Below are 24,888 nucleotides of genomic sequence, written 5' to 3' on the forward strand. Positions count from 1 at the left end.
TTAAGAGGCATGGGAAAGCCTGTTAAGGAGGTGGCTCAGACTGTGAGCTTTTGTTAAATTAAGCAAAGGGCACAACAGCAACTCCTTGCTCAGTTTCGGTGGACTTTTTTTTTTTTTATGGTAATCAATATCTTGAAAATTTTGAGTGAGTGCACAAAAGAACTGCGTGCTTGCCTTAAGGCGAAGTAGTGCCTAGAAGCCTTTTAGGAAGTGAATTACAAACCTGGGGTGGTATTAAAAACTTCAAAGTAATTAGTTTTACTCTCTTTAAAAGTAAAACAAATGTCTGCTTTTCTTAATGGTTCTCTTTGATGTAAGATGATGAGGGTAATTTTTTTTTTAAACAAACACCCAGCACCTTGAAATTAAACATTTTTAGATGTGCGTTTAGATTAATATTAAACTCAAGTTTGAGGAGGTATGCACACTGTTTAGTATAAAAGGAGCCTTAAAAGACAAAGATGTTAGCAACAGTTCAGCCTGAACCAATCTTTCAGTGAGGAGTAATTTTACCAGCTAAGCTCTGTGAATGTAAAATACAAAGCATTATGTCAAAGATCATATAAATGAATTAATAAATAGTGCTTTATCTATTATCTGAAATGTGAATTGCAGAAAAGATTTTCTTGATGTATTGCCAAAAACATAGACCCTTCAGAAGAACCTTTAGGTCACTGCTTCATCTTGTTTCTTGGGCTGTTCCTGCCTTTATTTACACATAATAAGTTGGATAAACACCTCCCTGGAATGCCATAGCCAGAAGTGCTTACGAGTGCAGAATTGACAAGCGAAGATGAGATTTAGGTGGCTGTGAGAGTGCATTCTTAATCAAGACCAGAACTTTATGGCTTAAAAGTTTCTGCTAAGCTGTTCTGGTCGTGTACCTTGTATACAGATTGTTCTGTAACATTAAGAATGCAAATGTACAGTGAGGAGAGACTGAGTAATGTTTTTTGATGGGAAGGTGATTTTGGGGAATACCCTAGAAAGTATGGACCAAAGAGAAGAGGCATGGATTTCTGAGTATGTTCAATTAGCTGCAAAGTTGTTTGGATCAATTACCATTTCTGACTATCTTCTCTGAAGCTGAAGACAGAGTTCTTGAGATCCTTTCTTATTGTGTTCTTCTTTTTAATTTTATTTTTAATTATTTTATTTCTTATTACAGTTAGGGAGAGAGAACTCGGTTGCAGCCTTGTGCTGAGAGCAAAGACTGTCATCTAATCTTAACTCTTAGTAGGCCTAGGTAAGGGATTTAGCGGAGTAGAATGTAAGAAATAATGCGGTAGGTAGTCATTTATACTAAGCTACACTAACATTTTAATTGTAATAGTTATTTCAGACATCTTAAGTCAACTTGGGATCAAAAAATGTCAGAGGTAGAGTTTTTTCTGGGCAAATAAAAATAGAAATTGTTTAAATGCTATACCACTATAAGCCTGATGAACTTAAGAAATGTTCATCCATATCATAGAGAGAGACTGTAGCCTCTTGAAGGTGAGCACCTTAAATTCTTATTCTTTCCTGCTCATGTACGGGAAGTGCTGTGATGTGGCATATATTCACCTAATGGTAGCAAAGCCAAAAAGACCTATTTGGACTCCATCAGTAAATTACAATCCTTAGTAGGAGTTTATTTTTCAAATTTCAAATAATAGAAGCTGTAAACATATAAGATTTGAAAATCCAAAGCTAATTGCTCAGGTCTGTGTGGTAATTAAGTACATTTCTATGATGTAACAGGAATTTTTGTTCAGTTTCAGAAAACGTTGATACTCTCCGGCCATGAAGATTGGATAAGAGGCATTGAATGGGCAGTCTGTGGTCAGTATGAAAAATACTGAATAAAATAATAAAAAGTGGAATACTGGTTTAATGACAGTACTACTGTTTTATCCCTCCAGCAGATGATTTCAATGTACTGTATCGCCTGAGCTCTTGGAGTTGTATCACCATCTCAGAAAAAAAATCACAAATATTAAAAATCAAGACAGAACTTTGCGTCCTGTTAAAGTATTTGAATTGTTGAACCTATACTACAGTTATATTTTCAGTTATCAAAATTATAGGTATAGTAAGATTGATATAGAACACTCATCTTGTGCTTGCATCTCTCATTTTGTCTTGCTTGCTTCAAGTATGTTTACCTGACTAGTAGCTAAATACAAACAAATAGGACTTGTAGCAACTTGTCCTTTTCAATATGCAAGCATCTGTATCTGAGTGAGGAAGAGTTGGCTGCTTTTTCAAAGGGGAGAAAGTAGAGGGAAATAATACTTTTTTCTCCTATTTCTCCCCCTCCCTTTTTTTTAAGGAGAATCTATTCAGCTGTTAACTAATCAAACAGTTCTTGCAATGGCAAAAATAAAATAGAAGGAATTGGAGGACACTGCAGTCCTGAAGAAAGTAAAGGAGTTACTGAAGAGTATTGAGGCTGTCACAATTTTAAGAGTGAAGTCGATAGGTAGTAAGGAAGTAGATGTACAATATGTACAATGTTTACCATGTTCTGTAAGCAGAGAAATATCTGAGTCTGCGTGTTCTAAACTGATGGAGAATTTGAAATGGGAGAGTTAAGTTGATGGTGAAATAAAACAGCCGTTCATGATGCTGTGTACCACAGGAAAAAGCAGGATAATGCTGCAGTACATGTTTGGAAAGCTGGTGGGTTAATCACAGCAGGTATTGCAATGAAAATACAAATGAAAACTTTTTTTGTTTTAAACCAAACAGGTGAAGACCTTTTCTTAGCAAGCTGTGCTCAGGATTGTTCGATAAGAATTTGGAAAGCGTGCACGAAATCAAAGCAACTTCCAGAAACTGAGGACAATTCCATAAAACTGAAAGAGAATGTTTTTACTGTCAAAGGTAGGTAACACTTTTAAAATTCCCTTGCAAAACATTTCACTTCTGAATCTCTTTGTGGTTTCATGGTGGCTAACAAGGTGATTACCATCTAATTTCTTTTGTTCCTTGTATTAAAAGGATTTGAGACCAGTTTGACTGCATTATTTTTATTCAGCTGTTAGAAAAAGTGGAGTTATTGTTTTAAAGATGTGAGTATGTAAAGTTAATGATGTGTTACGAAAAATGGTAAAGCAGTTAGAGCGCTTGATATCACCATGCATTGTTACACATTCTAAATGCAGCACATAGTCAGGAAATACATTTGTCTGTGGGAGGTAAGCTGTCATGCAGTCCTCCTCCGTTTCAGTAACATACCTTTAGTTTTTTTTAATTCAGTGCGTTAAGAGGTGCTACAGTTACTTAAACATAAGACAAATCTGTTTGTAACAGATAAGTTTGTGCATACTTATCTATTACATCCAATATTTTTCTTCGTAATTATTTAACATGCTGTTTGAGCGCTGTAACATCAGATGCTTGGGGTGCTGACATTGTGGGGTGAATTATTAGGCCAATTATTAGGGTAATATAATGAAGTTTGTATAATGTTATGTGTAAAAAGTGCTTGTTCTGCTTGCTCCAAATCCCGATTCATTGTTTGAAGTATCTTAGTGCTTGTATTTACAGTCATTTGGAGTTATAAATGTGCTTAAGTTGAGTATGGGTAGAGTCAGTGTCAGAGAGTTTATTGAAAATTGCTTTAGAGTTCTCCAGGAATTCTGTGACACAGCTCTGAGGCAATAGGCTACCCTTGTAGTGTCAATCCGCTACTTGAGGCATGTGCCAAAGTAGGTTTTTAAGGAGCTATTCGGTGTCAATAGGCTGCTGAGATATTGGTAGATGATGAAAGCAGTTGATTTCTTTTCACTGAAGATCTCATGAATGATCTGGTCTTTCTTGGCTTTTAGAAAGAAATGTGCTTTTCTCTGATTTGTGGTAGATACTGACACAACATATGCAATTACTTTGGAGTCTGTGTTGGCTGGTCATGAAAACTGGGTGTATGCAGTTCACTGGCAAACTTCGTTTTCCAAAGGTAAAAGGATAACAACCGCTTAGCAGTTACATTAAGTGTTGTATACGTAGAGTACAGTCACATGTCTTTGTGTTGCTTGCATGTTCGCTTGTCACTGTGGGCTGTGAAAATGTTTAAATTCTGCAAATGATGTTTTATGAGTAAATGGATGTTTTGGCTGAATGTGCCACAATAGCACATCTTGTGGCTCAGGCTCTGTCTGTTATTGTGTATTGCATGTTATTGTGTATTACTTGTGTTTTGTTTAATGAATGAAATAAAATAACTGGGCTGTACCCGCTTTATTGTAATTGATTTGCAATTTGTGGAATAAGAATTAGTTTAATTAATTAGAATGGATTAATAGTGATAGTATTTTTCCTTGATACATATATTTGAAATGTCTGTTCTTTGGAAGGTCAGCATTAATTCAAGAGCACTCCTTTCCTTTTCTTGGACTAGAAAGGAATAAATAGCAACGTTCAGAAGATTGATCTTCAGTCATCCGTGCATTAAAATAACATGCCAGGAACTAAGGCCTTGAGTTTCAGTTTCCTCTAGCTAGCTTTTAGCTTTAATGGATTAATGCAGACTCTAATTAAAAAAAAAAAAAGTTATTTAGAGTTTAGTTTTGCATCTTGCCCTAGTCTTTATGTTTCTTTTTAAATCCTTAAATTCTGATGGCCTTTTTTGTCCTACTGATTTGCTGCTCTGTGTCTACCTCAAGTGTAAGGGAAGGGGATTCTTGATCTGGTATACTTGCCCCATCAGAATGCCCTTGTGTATTTGTATTGGCAAAGGTGCCTTTTTTTATGAGGTGTTTTGGAGTTGCCAATGACAAGTGACTTTACCAGTACAAAGCACAGCTTTTTTTTCCAGTATATGTCTGACACTTGAACAGTAGAGTGGAATTAGAATGTCAGAATACTTGTAGTGAAAGACACAGGACTTGCTTTAGAAATATGGGCTTAGTTATCTGTTTTTTCACTTTTTTTTTAACAGCAATAGAAGAATTTACCAGTTAAAGCAAGGTTTAGGCAAAATATAGTCATGCACTCTTGCACTGCAGTCTGGAAAACTGTCCTGTTAGGCCATAAAGTTTTCCAGATGTCTTGCATGTATGCGGAAGCACGATGTAGCTGCTTGTGTTCTGCTGTGTTTGGGTTCCCCAAAATAGATTTTCTTCTTCAGAGGCAAACTGATCTGAGAGTGACATTCTCAATGCAGAAGGTTTGGTGTGAGATAAGATGCTACCCCAAGAGATGCTCACCAATGCCTCTGTTCTCAAGAAAGGTTCCTCAGCAGTTCTAGGAGTTTCCTAGCAAGTGATGAAGCAGTTGTCTCTTCCCCATTCTGTCTGTGTTGAGTGGTTGTTTGGAGTGTTTCACTCCATTTTTGGAAGCAGTCCATACTAGATCCATGCTAGAGTTTATTGAAGTCTGTAGAGAATAAAAACTAATTTGGAAAAAAACCCACAATGAATGCTGGCATAGAGATTTTGTTAAACTGGAAATCTCTCTGTAAAAATAACATGAGGAATAGAACTCAGAACGGCTATGCAGTCTCTCCTGTGAAGGTTTAGCTTTTATTCCAAATTAAATTTGTTTCAATGTCAACTTGGAGTGTGTAAACAGTAGAATATGGTTGTTTTCATGTACGTGTTTTACATTTCCCTTGAGAGATTATGGCTGAAAAATACAATACCTCCTAATGAACACCTTCTAAGAATGTACAGCCTATGAAGTCTGGCATTTAAGTACGTATGCATTGCACGTCTCTGCTGAACAGTTTTCTTAGTGTATCTGGATTTCAGTATGTCTAAATGCTTTTAGAAAGTATTTTCATAGGTTGTAGGATAATAATTTTCCTTGTACTGTAGATGGCAGCATGCAGCAACCAATGAGGATATTGTCTGCATCAATGGACAAAACTGTGATCATCTGGGAACCTGATGAGGAATCTGGAGTCTGGCTAGAACAGGCAAGTGTCAGTCTTTCTCACGATACGTACTGTATTAAAAATGCATTTCCAGCGTCACATGTGTACTGGAAGGATCAAGAACTCTATAACACTGGGAGAGAAAGGCAGAAACATTTTCTTGCAAAAATACTCATTCTGGTGCTGTGTTGCAAGTAAAGCTGTATTTACTATAGCTATATATAGCTATAAAGCTATAAAATAATGTGATGCATTATGATTTTTGTTGCTTGTTTGCTTCCTTATTATCATATTGGGGGGTTTCTAAGTGGAGTTCAAGCTCATCTGGCGTTCATAGTATAGCAAGCCAGGTGTACTCTTGTGTATGCAGTCTACACTGTGTACTCCTGGTAAGAAGAGGAAGAACCATCCTGAATTATTTTTAGTTAATGCTTGTGGGAATATGCACCCAATCAGTTACTACAGAACAGCTGACATGCAGTTCACAAGCCTGGTTTTAATGACAATAACTTGTTCATGGGCTGTGTCGTTAGGTTTTCTTTCCATTTGAGCTGGATACTCATGTTTCACTGTAATATATTGAAAGCTGCTCTAATGTGGATCATCCTAAATAAACAAATAGTACAACCAGCTTTGTCTAGTGCTTTGGTAGATGTCTCTGTTTTCAGTTGAGCTCCTTTTCCAAATTGCAGTAGTTTGGCTGAAATTGTGTTGAGTTATGCCAACTATTGTTTATGATCTTTTCTATCACAAAGTAAGTTCTAATGTTCTTTTGGAAAAAAGAGAGATACAGTAGCGGAATTATTTTTTCTGATGTTCCATAGAAAAAGCTCTTGTGCATTTGTATTAAGGAATTAGTTCTTAATAGGGTGATCAAGTAGCGGTGCCATTTGTTCTGCCACTTAGTTGTGTCTAAATTTACAAGCTTCTAAAAATGAGTTGTGCAGTAAAGCTTATTGCAAGCTGTTAGTATTTCTTTTTACATTCCATTTGCCTTGGTTAGACCTCAAATGTGCAGCATGCAGTTCAGATCAGAAATTTTGATTATAACAATCATTTTTGCATTGAGAGAGGGAAACCTGGGCTGGGAGCCTGCACGGAAGAAGGCACGAGGGGAACATCCTGTTTTCTGCTGTCTCGATTTTAATGTGATGAACAGGAAGTCTTGACAAAATCATTCCCATGCTCAGAGGTGAGACTAGAATTCTGCTTCTAGCATGGCATATCATGTCACTTTGGTATGAGTGGTGTTTCTTTGAGTGGGTGCTATTAAAATGGACATACCAGTCCCCACTGCCATTTAGAATGAGGTATAGATTTGTTTCATTGTGGCCTTAAAAGCAGCTATGTAATAATGGGGGAATAGTTAAGAGTTTAGCTTGAAAGGAATTGTGGTCTTACCTCTCGAATGAAACTTGCAAATACAATTATCATTTTTTAATATAATTATAAACTTGAAAGAGCACAAGAGCAACTGTAGGACGTGTGTATGCATGCATACATACATGCAAGGTCACAAAAGAGGCATGAAATGAAGAGCAAAGTGTGCCACAGAAAGAATGTGGATTAAATTGCAGGGATTCACGGAAAACCAAGGAAGTGGAAATATACTAGTGAATCTTGGAAATTAAGCAGGACAAAGAAGAGTAATTGGGAACCACTGTTCCTTTGGAACAGTTCTCCATTTTGTGCAAAGGAGCAGTAGCAGGGCAACAGATTACAAGAAACTGTTGCATCCAACGTACTGGACTGAAAGATCGAAAGATTGGGTTCTCATCTCATCTGGTGTAGTGTTTTCTGTCCCATTGGAGACTGAGATCCTATCCTGAGATATTTATGAAAGGGGAGTCCGTTAAAGTGGCATGCAACTATAATTCCAATGATGGTTGAGTGCTTAACTTTGCAATAAAAGTATTTTTTAAATGTATTTTTATTGGTAATGTAACTCTTGCCTTTAACTAAATTTTCTTGTCATGAGCTTGGGATGAATTTATATGAATGGAAGGCCATTTTCATGGATATTTCACTTCTCTTCATTAATTCAGGTGCGGGTAGGTGAAGTGGGTGGCAATACCCTTGGATTTTTTGACTGCCAGTTTAGTCCAGATGGTTCAATGATCATTGCTCATGCTTTTCATGGAGCACTACACCTTTGGAAACAGACTACAGTTGATAAGGTACGTTTTGGTTTTTTTTATTGGTAGTAGTAGTATTGCACTTACATGTCAGTTAAGGTAAGTTCTGTTGTTAAGAGAATAGTGTAACAGTACAGTTTGAAATTAATGATTGAAGTAGTTCTTCTCCGAATATAATATTCAGGAGTAGTTTTGCTTTTGCAGAGAAGGGAGGTTGTGATCTCCCAGTGCTGAAACCTGTTGCTTCCCTATGGGAACCATAAAGTCAGCGGAATAGACTGAACTTCTTTGTGATTGTGCTTTGTTCAGAAGTGGCAGCTGAAATGGTAACACATGTTTCTTTTAGACTGGAGCAATGAATCACTGTTTGTGTTTCTTCAGCCACTCCGAGTTCCAATATTTTGCTGTTTTCAAATGTCTTCCCCCCCCCGCCACCCGCCCCACTTTCTTAATAAGGAAATTCATGCTTTTATTTGGTTTAAAATATGCCAGTCAGTCAACTGGAAACTTCTTGCTTCTTTTGTGACTTTTTTAATAGAAAGAATGGACTCCAGAAGTTGTGATTTCAGGACATTTTAACAGTGTGGAGGATGTAAAGTGGGATCCAGAAGGAGAGTTTATCATCAGTGTTGGTTCTGATCAAACTACTAGACTTTTTGCTCCATGGAAAAGAAAAGAAGAGACAGAGGTATGGTCTTCAAAGATTTTGGGAGCTTGGCAAGGAGAGCTTGTCTGTCCTGAGTTTGAAACAAGTCACCTGATTATAACTGAAAGCTTAAATTTCCCCAAGCCATGATCTGCTCAAAACTACTTGTTTAAATGCTTGGATTCATCATTCAACATTGAGCTGTTTTCACTTTAAAAATACTAGTGGCAGAGTTTCAGTAGTCACATAGCATGATTGCTGTTTAATCCTGAGTTCCTCTCCAGATTATTTTTATTTAGTGTTCTTCCAGGGCCTTAAAAACCAGGCTCTGCAGGAGTTCAGAACGACAAATATATGGCTGACTCTGATAACCATCTGTTGCCCTTGTATAACACTTGGCTAAGCACTGCTGCAGGTAATCAGAAAGCAACTCAACTCTGGTCGTGTTTCTCTGCACAAACTTAATGTAAGAAAAGTTGTCACTGTACTTTTTACACTCTTTTGTTTATGACTCTGAATGTTTTACCAGAATCCTGTGTTCAGTTCTGGGCCCCTCACCACAAGAAGGATATTGAGGCTCTGGAGCGAGTCCAGAGAAGAGCAACAAAGCTGGTGAGGGGGCTGGAGAACAGGCCTTATGAGGAGCGGCTGAGAGAGCTGGGGGTGTTTAGCCTGGAGAAGAGGAGGCTGAGGGGAGACCTCATTGCTCTCTACAACTACCTGAAAGGAGGTTGTAGAGAGGAGGGAGCTGGCCTCTTCTCCCAAGTGACAGGGGACAGGACAAGAGGGAATGGCCTCAAGCTGCACCAGGGGAGGTTCAGACTGGATATCAGAAAAAAATTTTTCACAGAAGGGGTCATTGGGCACTGGCAGAGGCTGCTCAGGGAGGTGGTCGAGTCACCATCCCTGGAGGTGTTTAAAGATGGGTAGATGAGGTGCTCAGGGACATGGTTTAGCAGCAGGACTTGATCCAAGAGGTCTTTTCCAACCTGGTGATTCTATGATTTCAGGTGTTTTCATCATTTTTTTGCAAAGCCTCTATTAAATGATCTCATTAAAATCAAGTATTTAAAGAAAGGAGGGAAGTGGGAGCCTGTAGCCTGCTGACAGCAGGATAATTATCACTACCTTCCTTATGTCTTTCAGAACTACTTTTTTGAAAGTAGAAAGTAGCATGCAGTCCCTTTGCTTAAGCAAATTACACCCTATTCCTGGCTGTGTAGTATAAAGAGGTTGCAGTAAGTGCGGTGTGTCCTCAGTAACAAAGGTACTTAAGTGCAATTAAACATAACTGTACGGTGACACAGTTTAATAATTACTGGAATTGTTTGGTGGAAAATAGGGTTTAACTGGTGTATGTGAGCTTACATCAATTTGTGAATGTCAATAGAAGGTTGCTATTAACTTTCCTTTATGTTAATAAATTCAGCAAGTGAAGTATTGGTACCTTTTTGGAGTGCAAAACGTTGCATTTTAACTGCACGTCTGTTCTTTTAGGTAACCTGGCATGAAATTGCAAGGCCTCAAGTACATGGATATGACATGCGTTGTCTGGCAATGATCGGACGGTTTCAGTTCGTGTCAGGAGCAGATGAAAAAGTACTTCGAGTTTTTTGTGCTCCCAAGAATTTTATAGAGAATTTCAGTAACATCACTGGTATTCCAGTGGAGAAGCTGTGCTCCCATGTAAGTGTGCTAAGGGAATGCCAAATGAAGGCAACCCTCTTTTGTGTAAATAAAATTAATACGTTAGTTATGAAACTTAACCTTGTTTTTCCTTTCCCTTCCGTCTGCTTCCATGTGTGTTGTTTCATTTGTATTTTTATAGTATCTTATAAAACAGATTTTATTTGAAACTAAACAAGACCTAGTGTCTGAATATTGCGAAATATATGGGTGAATTTTAAATAAGTCAGACCAAGTAGGCTACTGAACACACTTGATGATTTGAAAGCAAACAATAATGCTTGGGAATGTACTTCTCCTTAATAAGGGCGTAGTAGTCTTGTCTAGATTTAATTATTGTTGTGTGGTTATGTACTGTTGTGTTTTTTAATTGTATGCTTGGAAATAGGGTAAAGCTTTCAGCACTGTTATTGGTTGTTGCATATAAATATTTATAATTATGTACTTGCTTATGCTTTATTTCCTCTTGGTGCTGGAAATTTTCTTGAGGCCTTTATATTCAAGTTGTTAGTTGTTGATAAGCATACTTTCCTACTTGGTGGAAAGATAAGATGGCAGAATTGCCGTCTTTGTTTGCTCCTTATTTGCTTTGAGATCGAATTCTGTTTTCCTCTGCATTTTGTAGAGCAAACCTCATCCAGGATAATTGCCTATGTACAGTGCCTTGAATGCTCTTTGCATTTCTGCCTCAAAAGCAGTATTTTCTGTGCAGCTTCTCAGACATGGATTAGCCTTTCCATTTTATTTAACAATTGAAATATCTGGGAAAGCAATCTATTCATTTTTGATAGCACGAAGTTACATAACTAGCCATTTAGTGCTTTAATTCCGTAAAACCTTGTAAGCATTTGCATTAATGACATTGTACAAATAACATTGTGCTTTTATAATACTGGCAGATGTCATTATTTTACTTTTATGTAGACTTTCCCTTTCTGCTTTTCCTCCGAGTGCTGTTTTTTGATTCATGATATCATAAAGTGTTTCAAATGGGCTTTGTTTAAAGAGGGAGGCTTTATGAGTGCTGTTGATACAGCTACTCTTAAGTAGCTTCGTTGAAATTATTTTCTGAGGGTAAGCTCTTTCCTTAATTTCACTCAAATGCCTTCCACCAAAGTGGTACTTAAAAAAAAAAGCCAGCTTTATATTAAAGAAAGGGGTTGAAAAGGATTATATTCAGTTCAAATCCATGGGAATGTATTATACTTTGGATTTTGATGAAGAACTACTTTATTGTGAAGGTCATCAAATTATGAACGTTTAAATAAATAACATAGTATTTTAAACTGTCACCAAAACTATTAATCGGATTTTGTAAAATGATCTACCTTTGAACTTTTCAGACAGTGTAAGAAAGGGTTTTGCAGCTTTTAAATGTGATCTTTTTCTATATCTCTGCACAAAGGGCCTCAAGTTCACTTACACTTCCCGATCTTTAAATTTTTGCCCCTTACCTTTATGAAAGTATTTTCTGTCTGATGATTTGCCTTTTCTCTGTGCTGCTCTAAAAAGGCATGTACGCCAGACACATCTCTGTGCTGCGTACTGGGTTGTGTTTGAAGTTGTGTTTACGGACACTCACCCTCTGTCCTCTTTTCCAATATGCTGCTTTGTTATTTCGCCTCAGAACAGTCCATGTCCCAGTCCTATTGTGTTAAAAATGGCACTGCTCTCACTTGATTAATTATTATGTACATCCTAGAATAAATAACATTGTGGAAGAAAACCTGTAGTTAGGGATGAAGATGCATGCTTTGCAGCAAAACTCTTGAGCAGAGGCCTTAGAAAAGCATTTTTTTTTTCTGACAGAGTACTAATCTTTGTTCTGTCCAGGGTATGTTCTGGATGACTGGGAGTTTTTCAAAGCGCTTCCCTTCACTTCTCTAGATAAGTCACTCTTTTTGTAGAATCTTAGAATGGTTTGGCTTGGAAGGGACCTTAAAGATCATCCAGTTCCAACCCCCCTGCCATGGGCAGGGACGCCTCCCACCACACCAGGCTGCCCAAAGCCCCATCCAACCTGGCCTTGAACACCTCTCAGGATGGGGCATTGATAGCTTCCCTGGACAACCTATGCCAGTGCCTCACCATCCCCAGAGTGAACAATTTCTTCTAATGTCTTGTCTAAATCTTCCCCCCTCCAAATTGAAGCCATTCCCCCATGTCCTATATCTCCATATCCTTGTAAAAAGTTCTTCTCCCAGCTTTCTTGTAGGCCCCCTTCAGGTACTGGAAAGCTGCTATCACGTCTCCCCAGAGTCTTCTCCAAGCTGAATCACCCCAAGTCTCTGAGCTTGTCCTCATAGCAGAGGTGCTCCAGCCCTCTGATCATCTTTGTGGTGGGGGTTCCTTAAACTGTGGCCCTTGGAGTCTGAACTTATATGACAATGTGTGTAACCTCTTTTCTTCTCCCTCCTCCTCCAAATTCAGCAATCATCTGATCTTCCAGAAGGTGCAGCTGTGCCAGCTTTGGGATTATCCAATAAAGCTGTTTTTGAAGGTAAGGCTAATGAGGAGGAAAGGTGATGGTGTTTCATGTGGAAACTTTATCTTACATGATTGATTTAGCGTACATCTTTCTGTTAGGTCTGCTATTGTAAGTTTTACTGCAAGTTTAGAATTTAGAAATTAAATTGTGCGGTGTTTATTTCTCTAAAATACAGAATAGTAGCATCTAAATATGATGCTTAAAAACAAGAACAAGTGAGACTCTCCTCCCTTTTTCTGCCTTTGTTTTTTTCCCCCTAAATATCCTCTCACCTCTGGAGTGATAAAAATAACTGATTAGTGTCTTGAGACTGGCAATGGAACTGGTAATCTCACGTTTAAAGAAGTCTGTGGTAATTTACACTGAAATCTACAGATTAGGTCAGACGTGCTTTTTCTCTGCTTAAAGCTTTATCAGAAAGTGTGAGTTGAAAAAGGTAGCATTTTAATAAGCTTTGTTTCCAAGATCTTCAATGACAATACAGCTAAATTGTCCCAAATCTTCTGTGAGAGAAAAGTAGCTTTGTTGTACTTGAAGTAATTTGCAAAATATATTTTGGCAAGAACTCTTTTCTGCGTTCTCATGAGTCCTTCCTCTGAGAGAGGGAACGAAACTTCCCTAGGATAACTTGATTCTAATATTCATATTATTGTAAATCTGGAAGCTGAGAAACCTAATTTCAGTTACTTACATTGCAAAAACAATAGATGTGTTTTGCTTGTATAGTAAGTGCTCCTATTTTCACTCCTGTTCAGTATGTTCTCTCTACCTAATGAAGTCTTTGCTTTGAATAGGAGATATGGCTGCGCAACCAGATGAGGATGAAGAAACATTTAATAGTATTTCGAATCAGTATCCTGAGGTTTATTTTCAGCCCTTGGTCCTTACAGGTATGAGATTCATTTCTGTTGTAGGAAATAGAGAATGAGGTTCATTGGATAAAATCTTGAAGCACTGTGTAGGAGATTTTTAGAGTATTTAGTACCAATTTTGAATATGTTGTACAAATGTCTTTTAGAACCTCCCCCGGAGGATCACTTGCTGCAGAATACCTTGTGGCCTGAAATTCAGAAGTTGTAAGTTTTCTTTTTCTTTCTTTTATTGCATTTACAAATTTTTCAGAAAGCTATTACAATATATTAACATAATCTGATCTCGTAACTCTTCCTATTTTAACACCTGATTTGGCTTTGTGTGCAGTATATTGCTTATAATGTAAATAAATTGTAGGTATATAAAAAAATCAGGAAACAATGCAGAAACTGGCAGTTAGAACTGATGTGTCACAAAACTTTATTTTGCTAAATGTTACTGTACTAGTGAAATATGTGTTTTTTAGCAGAAAGCTAAAAAATTGAATTTGTAATAACCGGACTTTCATTGTCCGTTTGGATGTTTATCTTTTGAAGGTCTGTTTAGGGCCTGGTTTTTTTCCTCTTTGTTCCAAGAGAATAGCAAGATTTCTGGTCTGCTATTAGGAGCTGTGGCACATTTTCATGGTTTTATCTGTACTCCAGAATGTGATAGACCTCTCTTTCCATGCTGTGGTCTTTGTGTATGTCTGTCTGCTCAGCACGTTTGCTTAAAACCTTGCCTGTACTGAAAGTCTCTCTGTGCAAGGAGTTTTCTGCTTCTTTCTAGTCATGGCACAGACTTGCCGGTTAAATTTGTCTTTCTGGCCTAGTAGTAAAGGCTGAGGAATTGAAGAAGGAGCTTCTTCCTAAAGCCTAACAGAGTTGTAAGATGCGATAGATGGAAACAGCAACCAAACCAGGATGTGTCTAGTGGTTGAGCAAAGTGGTGAATGCTGAGTAAGATGGTTATGAACCCAGTTTGGGTCTTGAATGCTGGCAGAATAGGTTGCGGATATCACAAAGATAATAGTGTTGCGTGTTCGTGTCAATAATGGTTTTGAGATTACAGGGTTGTGGAATTCCTCAGCTGTTTTGTTCTTTCTTTTCTGAGATGGACAGCAATTTGCAAATGAAGGTTGTCCCTTTATTTGTTTTCTAAGGATCTTGGTATTATTAGGTTACGCTTTCATGATCTTCAAAGTTTTGGTGTCAGTCTTCTAAGTACATTGCAAAGAAATGAAACTTCTCAAGCTCTTATGGGTTTATTTACCTGAATCTCCCAAAAGCGTGGTCTCAGGCAGGAACAAAAGGAGTGTTGAACCTTTGCTGATGATTACAGCTACCCTTATACAGTACAAGTTTTGTGACTTCAGTTGGGGAGGGAGGGAAATAAAGGGAAAACAATTTGCAGGTTGCTTTTGTTTGACTGACTGGGAGATTTAGTGGGGGCTCAATTTTACCTTCAACCTGGGCAGTTAATCTCCTTTGTATGCTTATGAGCTCTCTCACTGTGTTTGTACTCAAAAGTGCTTCCAAGACAGAAGCACTTGGTATTAGACCATACCTGTACATTTTGTATTTTTTAACTGTTACCTTTAACTGCTTTTCCTGTGCATGCTAGGGCCTCTAATGCACCTACTCACCTAAGAAGTTTGATGAGGAATATTTTAAGTATTGAAAAGGACCCAAGGCCAGAATTTTTCTTCATTTGCCTTTGACATTTCTCAAAGTCTAGTGCAACGTTAATCTTTGACATTCTGCTACAAGAGTGCTGCCGATCTGCTTTTATATCCTGCATTCATTCAAACTGCTAGATTTTATCATGGTCTTCAGGTGACTGATCCGAACAATTTTTCCTGATTTGAGAGAGATTGCTAGTGATAGGTTTTTTTTTTATGCGAGGACAACAAAATGTAGGATAATCTTGAAAGAAGTAACATGAAATCATATAATGTAGATTTCAAGTTGCCATAGCAGCAGAAAAACACTGTGAGGAGCTGACTTGCTAAAAATAGCTTGTTTGTCCTTGACATTTGTGTATTCCCAGATCTAATTCAACACCAAGTTTTGAAGGATTAGTGTTGGGTTTTGAAAAGTGTTTGCTTGGGTAGGTTTTGGTATGAAGAACTTGCTGAATTTTTTTACATAATCTAACAACTTTAAAATAAAAATGTGATAAATCCTGTGAGAGTATGCTAATCTTTATCCTCTTGGAAAATTGCTGTAGAGAGCTTATATGCAGCAGGCTGAGATTAGAGCTTAAGTGTTGACATATTTATGTTTATATATATATATGTGTATTTCAAGTAGTATGCTTGGAAGTCTTGAGAGATCCTTTTTGACACTAGAAAATAACTGTAATCATTTGTTTAGACACTTTGAAAGTCCAGTCAGTTTACCTGTGCATAAAAAATTGCTATGAATTGCACATTGCTAAGGCAAAGCCACTTGCATTTGAAAATGTCATTTCATTATTCATTCATGCTGTTGCTTCTCTCCATTGTGAAACTTTGTTTGATGTTTTGCGGCATAAGGAAGGGATTGGATTGCATATATAGGGACAGGGGAAAGGGGTAACATTGGAGCTTCTATACATGCAAGGCTCATACACTCTTATAAACAGCATCTTCTAATGCCACTACGTTCTATTTACTGGAGATAGCACTGGATTTGATAGGCTGTCAGTCTGACCTGTGATACTCCTGCTCATGTGACTATGCAAAATGGAGTATTTTAGGTTTTATTTTAATTTAAAGAGAAAGATTACATTTTAATGCTTCTGTTTAGCAAGAACAAAGTTGCATGCAGAAGCTGAAAATGTTTTGGTTACGTGGTCTTCAATACTACAGTTAGGAGATAAAACTAAAGTAACTCATGACTTGTTCCACAAGTTATTTTTCCTTCATTGAATTTAGGAAATTTATACTTTGTGGAATAAATACTTTTCAGCTTTAGAAAATTCACAAAATAGTCTTCCAGAATGTGCTTCAAAATTAAGCATTGTGATAAAACTCCTGTTCATGTCGGATTAAGAGGAAGACACAGAGTCCTACCTTCATCATGATAAGATACAACCAAATTTGCAAATTAACATTCCAGTTAAGTGCAGCCACCAGTCCCTGTCCTCCTTGAAGTCCCAGGCATGGTTACCCTTCATGGAAAGCCAGTGTATTCTCAGTCTTCATATGTGGGTGTTGGAGTCTGTGTATGGGCTGTGCCCAACAGTGACTCTTCTGGACTCTCTTCAGCTGACACAGACAGGAATTGGTCATTTAAACAGGTGGCTACTTTGGCTGCCAGAGAAATCCCCGTGAACATCAATCCCACATGAGAACTTCCTTGCAACACTGCTGAGCACAGGAGTTTATTAAGAGAACTACCCATCTCTTCAGAGCTGGGAGTCAAAGGATCTCCCCCCAACAGCTGGTATTTAGCTGATATTTGTCCACTGATGCATCTCCAATTTTACTGTACTTCCAGTCTATTTTGTGACTGATTTTAATATTGTTATTCTGCATGGAATTTGTGCTTATTAGTTAAATCCCAGTCTGGATATATGAGCTTGAATTCCAGTAAAGACTGATTTAAAATGTGTTCCTGGAGAAAGCTAGAAACTTTGGGGTTTCTTCGGTGCCGTTTTCCTTTTGCAACATGATTTTTGTCCTCCAGTTCAGAAGTCCTCTTTTACTATTTCACACAATAGGCACCCTTTAGCTCTGTGTGGTGTATTTCTTTGGTGGTCTTTCGTATTTCTTCAAATATGTGGCTTCTAATTTTTTTATTGGTAGTGTTAAAATTGCCTTACAAGAAAATAAGAATACATTAAATGCTGATTTAGCCTGCTTTGTTAAACATTAGAGCAGCTTCTGCAGTGCTGATGCTTTAGGACTATGGAATGGGCTGGATAGATTATTCTGTAGTCAGTTCCTAAATGTGAAAGAATTTATGCAGATTTTAAAATTGAATGCTGAAATTTGATAGTAATTATTGAGGAAATAATACTGAAACAGTGGTAAGTTCCTGGCAGATGCCTTTCATTTTTGTAAAGGGATTTAAATTGGCATAGTTTTATAGCCTTGATGCATATGGCAAAAAACTACTGTGATGTGTTAAATCTCTTTTCATATTTATTTCAGATATGGACACGGATATGAAATTTTTTGTGTTGCTTGCAATAATGCAAACACTGTAATTGCCTCAGCATGTAAGGTAAGAAAAGATTCTAGCACCATCTAGTGAAAAGTGCCACCAGATTTCTAGTGCTGATAGAGCAGGAGTCAGAATTCAGCTTGGGTCCCATTCTGTTCTTTCATTTAAGTGTAAAAGATTTTGTGTAGATGGCAGTTGCATTGAAGAGGTGAAGGTGAATGCAGATAAGTTATTATTCATACATTATGTGTGATTAATTTAAAGATATTGGCAAGATAAATTCTAACAGATACAGGCATAAAACGTTTTCTTACTGATACATTTTTTGCATTTGTAGAAAGTAGTGAAACAATCTTGAAACTTCCAGAAGAAAGCTGTCTCTAACTTGATTGCTAGCCCTGAAACAAGCTCCCTGTCATCTTAAGATTTTGAAATATGTGACTTTTATATTTGCTTTCATTAATTCTCTCTCACTGACATTTTTTTCCCATCAATACAGGCTTCCAAAAAGGAACATGCAGCAATTATTTTGTGGAGCACTAATTCTTGGAAGAAATTGCAGAGTTTGTCATTTCACAATCTGACTGTTACTCAGCTGGCATTTTCTCCTAATGACAGATTTTTATTAGCAGTTTCTAGAGATAGGAATTGGTCACTGTGGAGGAAGCAAGACTCGGAGTCTGGTAAGGCATGTGAAAAGGATATACACATTTGAAGATCTCACAGTTTATTCAATACTTTTGGCTTTAAAATACTTGAATGAGAATTGATGAAATATTTTAATGGACATTTTCCTTACAACTACTAACAATAAATAGCATTGTAGACTACTGTGGCTTTAAGAAGTGCAATTAATGGTGTCTAGGAAAGCTAGAAAGGGAATTAAAACGTGGAGAAGAATGTAATCACTAAGATTAGAATGAATTAAATGTTGTTTAATTGATGCAATGAAGTCTGCTATTTGTCCTCTGGCCTTCTGCTTGTGATTTTATGTTTCTGATTTATGGAAATCCAGTATACATGCTGGAGTGTAATGCCTGAACTTCAAACTGATATTCTATCAATGAAAACCTTCATCTTGATGTTCTATGTAGGCAAGGCTGGAAGGCTCATTACTGCAGCTGTGTCCTGCATAAAGCTGCCTTGTCTCTGTTTGCAGGGCATAGCACTTTGAGTGTCTTGACGGGATTAATCTCAGTCTTTGGTGTGGGTTTCTGATAATCCTGCACAATTGATTAATTTGACTAGCCCTGGCACTGTCTGGAAAAAGAGCTGGTAGTAAAGATTGGGTTGACTTTCTCATTAAGACTTTGGGCTTTGGAGAATCATAAGGAGATTGCTGTTGAACACTTTAATGGCTTCCTAGAACAGATGCTTTTGCTGAAAATTATTATCATTGCACTGTTGGCTTAATAGCGCATAAGCACTGCTGTGCTCTGTAGTGTTTTCCTAGAGAATTGGCAGTGAGTTTTGGCCCCTTCAAACAGTGTCCAGTTGTATCCTGGCCTGAGATTTCTCTTCTATTCAGACTTCTATTCTGAAGCCCAGCATATTGTTCACAGTAGTTGCACAGTGTTTCAGGACAATGAATATGAATTCTCATAAGAAGTATAGGAAATCTTCTTTTCATCTGTTCATCAATAACATTGCTGTCTACAGAGAACATCATTATCAGTATAAAGCAAAACTGCTGGTATTGGCATCCCAGGAAGTGGTTATTCAAATTCTGTGCTCCAAAATGACAGCCTTTTCTCCTTAGGAAAAGCATTCCCATTTACTGATGTGCTGATCAGATTCATTGCCTGATTGTATGCATATTGAAATGGCAGCTTCTCTCTTTGGGAGCAGATTAATCTTTACAATTAGATCATTATGATTTGAGCTCTTGGAGCTTTACTAGTAAATAGGAGCTGTAGTGAAATTATTTGGGATATGTGTACACATGGTAAGCATTGCACTATTCTAAATCTTTTGAAGTCACTGTTCTTACGAAAAACTTGTATAGAAAGAATATGAATTTTTTATGCTTGGAGTTAAATTCTTCTGAAACATATATATGTGTGAAATATCAAACTATTCTTACTGTTCCTAGTGCTATAATGGCTGACTGACATGTTTTTCAACAGGTAATAATTATCATTGTGATAAGCATTGGAAAAATGCATATATGGTGCTAAGTATTGCCATTTGCTTTAAAGATGAGTGGAATAATGTCTGAGTATTCTCGGAGTTCTTACATAGAGTTAAATAAAAGTAACAATTAATTTTAATATGCAAAATAGTTGAAGGAAGGGTTTTCCTCTGTTTTATTCCAGGACCAGTCTTCAGTTGCTGTGCATACACAGACAAAAATACAGTTATTCACAGTAGAATCATTTGGTCTTGTGATTGGACACCAGATAGCAAGTATTTTATTACTGGCAGTCGAGACAAAAAGGTAATTAATAGAGAAAGAATTTTAAAAGCCCAGAATTATTTTAAATGTATTTTAGGTTAGCAAATGCTGTGTTCTCACAAGCCCATATTCTTTAAGTACGCAAAAAGCTTATTGTGTGTATTACCACAGAAATCAGCAAGACTTTCATATGCTAAATAAAGTGCTTGCATATGTGTGTATGAGACTGTGGTCTGCCAGCTGGACTTCCTCCCTTCTTTTTCATACAGTAAGACAAGCATATGTCACATAAATCTTACAGGTCTCATAAGTTTTTCTTTAATTTTCTTAACAGAATCTGTTGTTGTAGTCAGTGTCTTTAATGAAATCAGACAGTTGAATCTTTGTCAATAGACATTCCTTACTATTTTTGGGGTCATCCACTTTGTTTTGTGCCCTGGAAGTGTTTTAGCTAAGTTATTCCTTATGTTTTTGTAAATGTATTTACAAAAAGATTAAAGTGAGAATTCCTAGATGATTCTCTTTCTTACAGGTTATTATCTGGGGCCAGTGTGATTTGTCAGTGACGACTGAAGGGGATGTGTTACATTCAATCAAGCCTTGTTCAACTGTACTGGATGCTGGGGATTCTGTTACTGCCGTTAGTATCAGCCGTGTGCCCACTCCTGATGGAAGGTATTGCTGGTTTTCTGTAATACCATTTTGTGTTTAATTGGATTTAACATTTTTCCCCTTTAGTCAGTTTTCTGTGGCTAAACAGCTCTTAAAATCTACCTGTCAAATACTTTGACCACTCTTTGACTGACTGAACTCTGCATTTTTCTTTCCTAGCCTTGTATTTGGGTGTGCAGTGAGTTCTCCAAACAGCATAGCGAGAAAAAAAAAAAGGAGGGGACCGGGGGATATGAACAGAGCTGAACCACATTTGTTATTCCAACAGTATTGACTGATCTGATGTTGTAATAACCTATTTTTTTTCCTAACCAAGTAGGTTTTGCAGGTTTCTACTTTGTTCATTTTTTAATGAAGCAGCTTTGATTTAAATGGTGATTTTAAAAAATTTAGTTTGTTTTTAAAATAGAAAAGGAAATATTGATTTGAAGGGCAAGGAGCAACACGGTGTTTTTGAGTGCCAGTTCTTTCTAACTTGCATTAGAGCCGACCTCGCTGAACTGCCTACTGTAATCTCTTCAGAACTAATGCAGTTATTCTCTTGATAGATATATTATTGCAATAGGCTTAGAGAATGGGAAGATTATCCTGTACACATGGAAGCAGAGTGGGGAAGAACCAACACTAGCTGACTGGACTATGTGTGTGGAGATGGATGACAGGTATGTTTTTTGAAGTAAATTAGGAGCAAGGAAATATTATTCTTAAGATTAATAGTGCTGGGGTTCTGTTCTTACAGTATAAAATGGCATTAAGCTGGTTTACTCGTATGTCAAAAATTGTTATCCATTTAGAAAAAGGTTGATCCCTGAAAGTCTGAAGATGTCTTTAAGCAAAACTTGCAAATAAAAATATTGGTTATTTAGATATATTTAAAAAAAACAACAAACCCGAATAAAAACCAAGGCGGGGAGCGAGTTAAACCTCAAAATGCTTTGTGCTATGCAAATGCTTTGAGAAATATTACTCCTCACTTAAAAAAAGAAAAAAAAGCTGCATTACCTTTAGCTATAAAATAAAATAATTGAAAACATTGAAGAGGGAAGGAAAGAATCATTGTCTACATGCATCAGCAAAACATTTTGGAGTGAGTGGCAGGAAACTTTCAAGAACAGCTTCTAGCAGAAACCAAAGGAATGACGAGCTCTATGCGGAGCTGCTGCAGTGACAGCAGTGACTGTCTCTGTAGAGAGACTTTGAATATTATACTTGGAGCACTCACCTAATTCTCCCTTCACATACTGGCATTGCTAGTGCCAGAAATGAAAGCTGATGGTAACTTTGGCCTGTGTTTGCTTGCAGTGAATTGGGAAGACACACCAGATAACAGGAAATTGCAGGCTAAAAGCCAGAAATCTGTCATACCTCAGTATCTGAGATTCTAGACTAATGTGGTAAAGCTTGAAATCAATAGCTGTTTAAATTATTGACGAATGAGAGGATAAAATGTCATTAGTGTTAATGGCTGTACGTATTTTAAGAACTTACACCTGCTGGTTGTCACCAGTCAGTTTTTCCTCAGTTGGAAGTGTTGAAAGAAGAGTAGTAATTATATAAATGTTGATGTTTACACTCACATACCCGACTGTGTTTGACATTTTACAGTTACATATGGATTTATTTTTCTTGCAGCCAAAGTCATGCTCTTGCTGTGAAACGTTTATGTTGGAGGCATCATGCTGGCAGAGCTGGACGTAATGATCAGAACAGCAGCGAGTGGTTGCAGCTTGCAAGTTGTGGAGCTGATCACTGTGTTAAGATATTCAATGTCAACAGATTTGCTCTGTAGCAAAGACAGCAGGCCTGTCTGTGCAAAACAGATTTACAACATTTTATTTCAGCTTTTAGTCATTTTGATTGTGGAATTTTCTGTTTTCTGCTGTGGCAAGTGAAACATCTGACATGTAACTTATTAAAGCAACTTTTGTGCTAGTTTGATATGTCAAATATTTTTCTAATTCTCCAGTTGCAGGAATATGAAGTATTTTATACATTTTGGTTGGAGTGAATATACTGGAACTGAGGGATGGAAGTTGGGGTAGGGCATGGGGGAAGGATGAGACAGCTTTCTTCACGGTGACTCCAGGGGTGGGTGGGAAGCTGCCAGTACCTGGGTTCTTCTGTGTTTGGGATTGCAAGTGGAGTACTGAATTGTTTTGGACTCCTTATTCCTGTTAAACTCAACTGTCAGTTGACCTGCCAGCACTGACTCTGCGTGTTTAAGTATGTGCAGTTAACCAGAGATCAAATATACAACTTTTTTTTCTAACTGCCTTCTGAATGTATATTACAGTCCTGGTCCAAGTCTTACGCTGCCTTAACATTAGGAGTAGTTTGTATCTGCTGACTTGGACAGGGCTGCTTGATTGTTTTTCCTATTTGTACTCCCTTTTATTCTGCTCTGCAAAGTGTGGGGCTCATACCAGTTATGTAGGGCTTAAAGCCCAACTCAGAGACCACTTCAATTTTCTGGTGTCTCCTCTTTGTACCTGTTAGCCAGATAAGGCCTGCCCTCTGCAGTGTGTGCTGGGAAAGCTTACAAATATCAGTAGGCAGATGGCCGTTCCTTATACTGCTTTTGGACCCTTCCTGGCTTCTGAGTACTCCTTATCTACTCTGATGAGAAGTTGAACCAGTTAACTTATTTCTCCGATTGTCTTGTATTTTAAATAGAATGGTAATAAACCTCAGCAGGTCTGTTTTCAATTCCAAAGTCTAATTAGAAATCAGTTAAACTCTGGGAATGAAATTATTTTTGTTCCAGAACCACTTGCTACCCGAGCTGGTAGTGCAGACATAATTGGAACTGTGCTTAACATTTTACTGTGTTGCACCTTTATCTAAAGAACAGTTCTTTCAGAGTAAGCCAATCTCTTCAGAATAATTATAGTTTATGTTTTAAAGGTTTTTATATTTTAACTTCTTATTTTCAGTTCTGTTTCTCAGCTTTTAAAAAGTCATTCTTTAAAATGACACGGGGAACAAAAGAGTGACTTGTTAATAAAGATACTTGGCTAGGTTTTATTTGTAGTACTCTGTGCTTTCCTTACGTGTGTGCTTTAAGCATTTAAGTATTGATTTTACTTGTCTGGAAATTTTAAACAACCATAGACTATGCCCTGGCAAAAGAAAGACATAATTTATCACTCACAAGGCTTTAAAAAGTTGCCAAAAGTGAAATTTTATTCTATGTCTCAACTTTAATTTGCTACCTTCTCTGCAATTTCATGATAATTCTGGATAATACTTCCAATACTAGTAGGTCTTGCCACACAGCCCCTCTTGCCTATAGGCGAAAGTGAAAAAACTTATTGTCTTTCTCTCTTATTTTGTGAAATGCTATTATTAAACAAGCATCAGCTATTACATGATTTAGTAATCCATTCCATTACCCCTGGGATTTCTGTGACTCAATGGCGTTGAAGAATATTCCTCGTTGTTTCAACTTACATTGTTCCAAATACATCAGATTAGTCTGTTGATCTCCCACATGTAAATGTTTGCAATGGACGCTTTGCTTTCAGTTAAGTTAGATGTTGTCAAGAGGCACCTCAATGCATGATATAATATTTGTTATGTACAATGTTTGTTCACATATCACTTTACTATGCATTTAATGGGTGTGACTTTTACATGTGCCTTTATCTTTACAGTAAATGCACTAAAGCCTCTTCAAACCAGCCTGTAAGTCAGCATCAGGGTAACAAGTCGGATACAGATTCCATTATCTCAATTAATAATCAGAAATACATTTGGATCACAGTGTGATACCAAAATAAAATCAATGTAATTGGAGGTAATTAGGACTAGCGTTGGCTGCCTAGTGAAGAATAGAGTTCTTCATCTAGCACAGTAGTTCCCTTTTAGACTGTTATAAGAGTCCTTAGGAAATTTTTCCCGTTTGTATTCTTTGTTTTAAAAAATGGAGGAAAGCAAGCATGTGCTAGACATTTACTATATTTATTCTGCATCATTATTCTTGTTTTATTGGCTTGATAAATAT

The 24,888-nt window shown here is 37.3% G+C and overlaps 1 protein-coding gene across 1 annotated transcript in view; it reads left to right on the forward strand.

Moving 5' to 3' along the window:
- The window catches only part of ELP2 (elongator acetyltransferase complex subunit 2), a 39,214-nt gene extending 15,305 nt beyond the window's left edge, over positions 1 to 23,909 (forward strand). The window contains exons 7-22 of the mRNA XM_069853341.1: positions 1,758 to 1,824; positions 2,734 to 2,868; positions 3,848 to 3,943; positions 5,802 to 5,902; positions 7,906 to 8,037; positions 8,534 to 8,683; positions 10,139 to 10,327; positions 12,758 to 12,827; positions 13,610 to 13,705; positions 13,834 to 13,891; positions 17,806 to 17,878; positions 18,318 to 18,501; positions 20,134 to 20,255; positions 20,746 to 20,888; positions 21,434 to 21,547; positions 22,518 to 23,909. Of these exons, the coding sequence (XP_069709442.1) occupies positions 1,758 to 1,824; positions 2,734 to 2,868; positions 3,848 to 3,943; positions 5,802 to 5,902; positions 7,906 to 8,037; positions 8,534 to 8,683; positions 10,139 to 10,327; positions 12,758 to 12,827; positions 13,610 to 13,705; positions 13,834 to 13,891; positions 17,806 to 17,878; positions 18,318 to 18,501; positions 20,134 to 20,255; positions 20,746 to 20,888; positions 21,434 to 21,547; positions 22,518 to 22,674 (1,887 nt within the window). The 3' untranslated portion in view covers positions 22,675 to 23,909. The remainder of the gene's footprint in view (positions 1 to 1,757; positions 1,825 to 2,733; positions 2,869 to 3,847; positions 3,944 to 5,801; positions 5,903 to 7,905; positions 8,038 to 8,533; positions 8,684 to 10,138; positions 10,328 to 12,757; positions 12,828 to 13,609; positions 13,706 to 13,833; positions 13,892 to 17,805; positions 17,879 to 18,317; positions 18,502 to 20,133; positions 20,256 to 20,745; positions 20,889 to 21,433; positions 21,548 to 22,517) is intronic.
- Positions 23,910 to 24,888: the final 979 nt, after the last annotated feature.

Source organism: Phaenicophaeus curvirostris, chromosome 3, assembly GCF_032191515.1.
Source record: "Phaenicophaeus curvirostris isolate KB17595 chromosome 3, BPBGC_Pcur_1.0, whole genome shotgun sequence".
Lineage (NCBI taxonomy): Eukaryota > Metazoa > Chordata > Aves > Cuculiformes > Cuculidae > Phaenicophaeus > Phaenicophaeus curvirostris.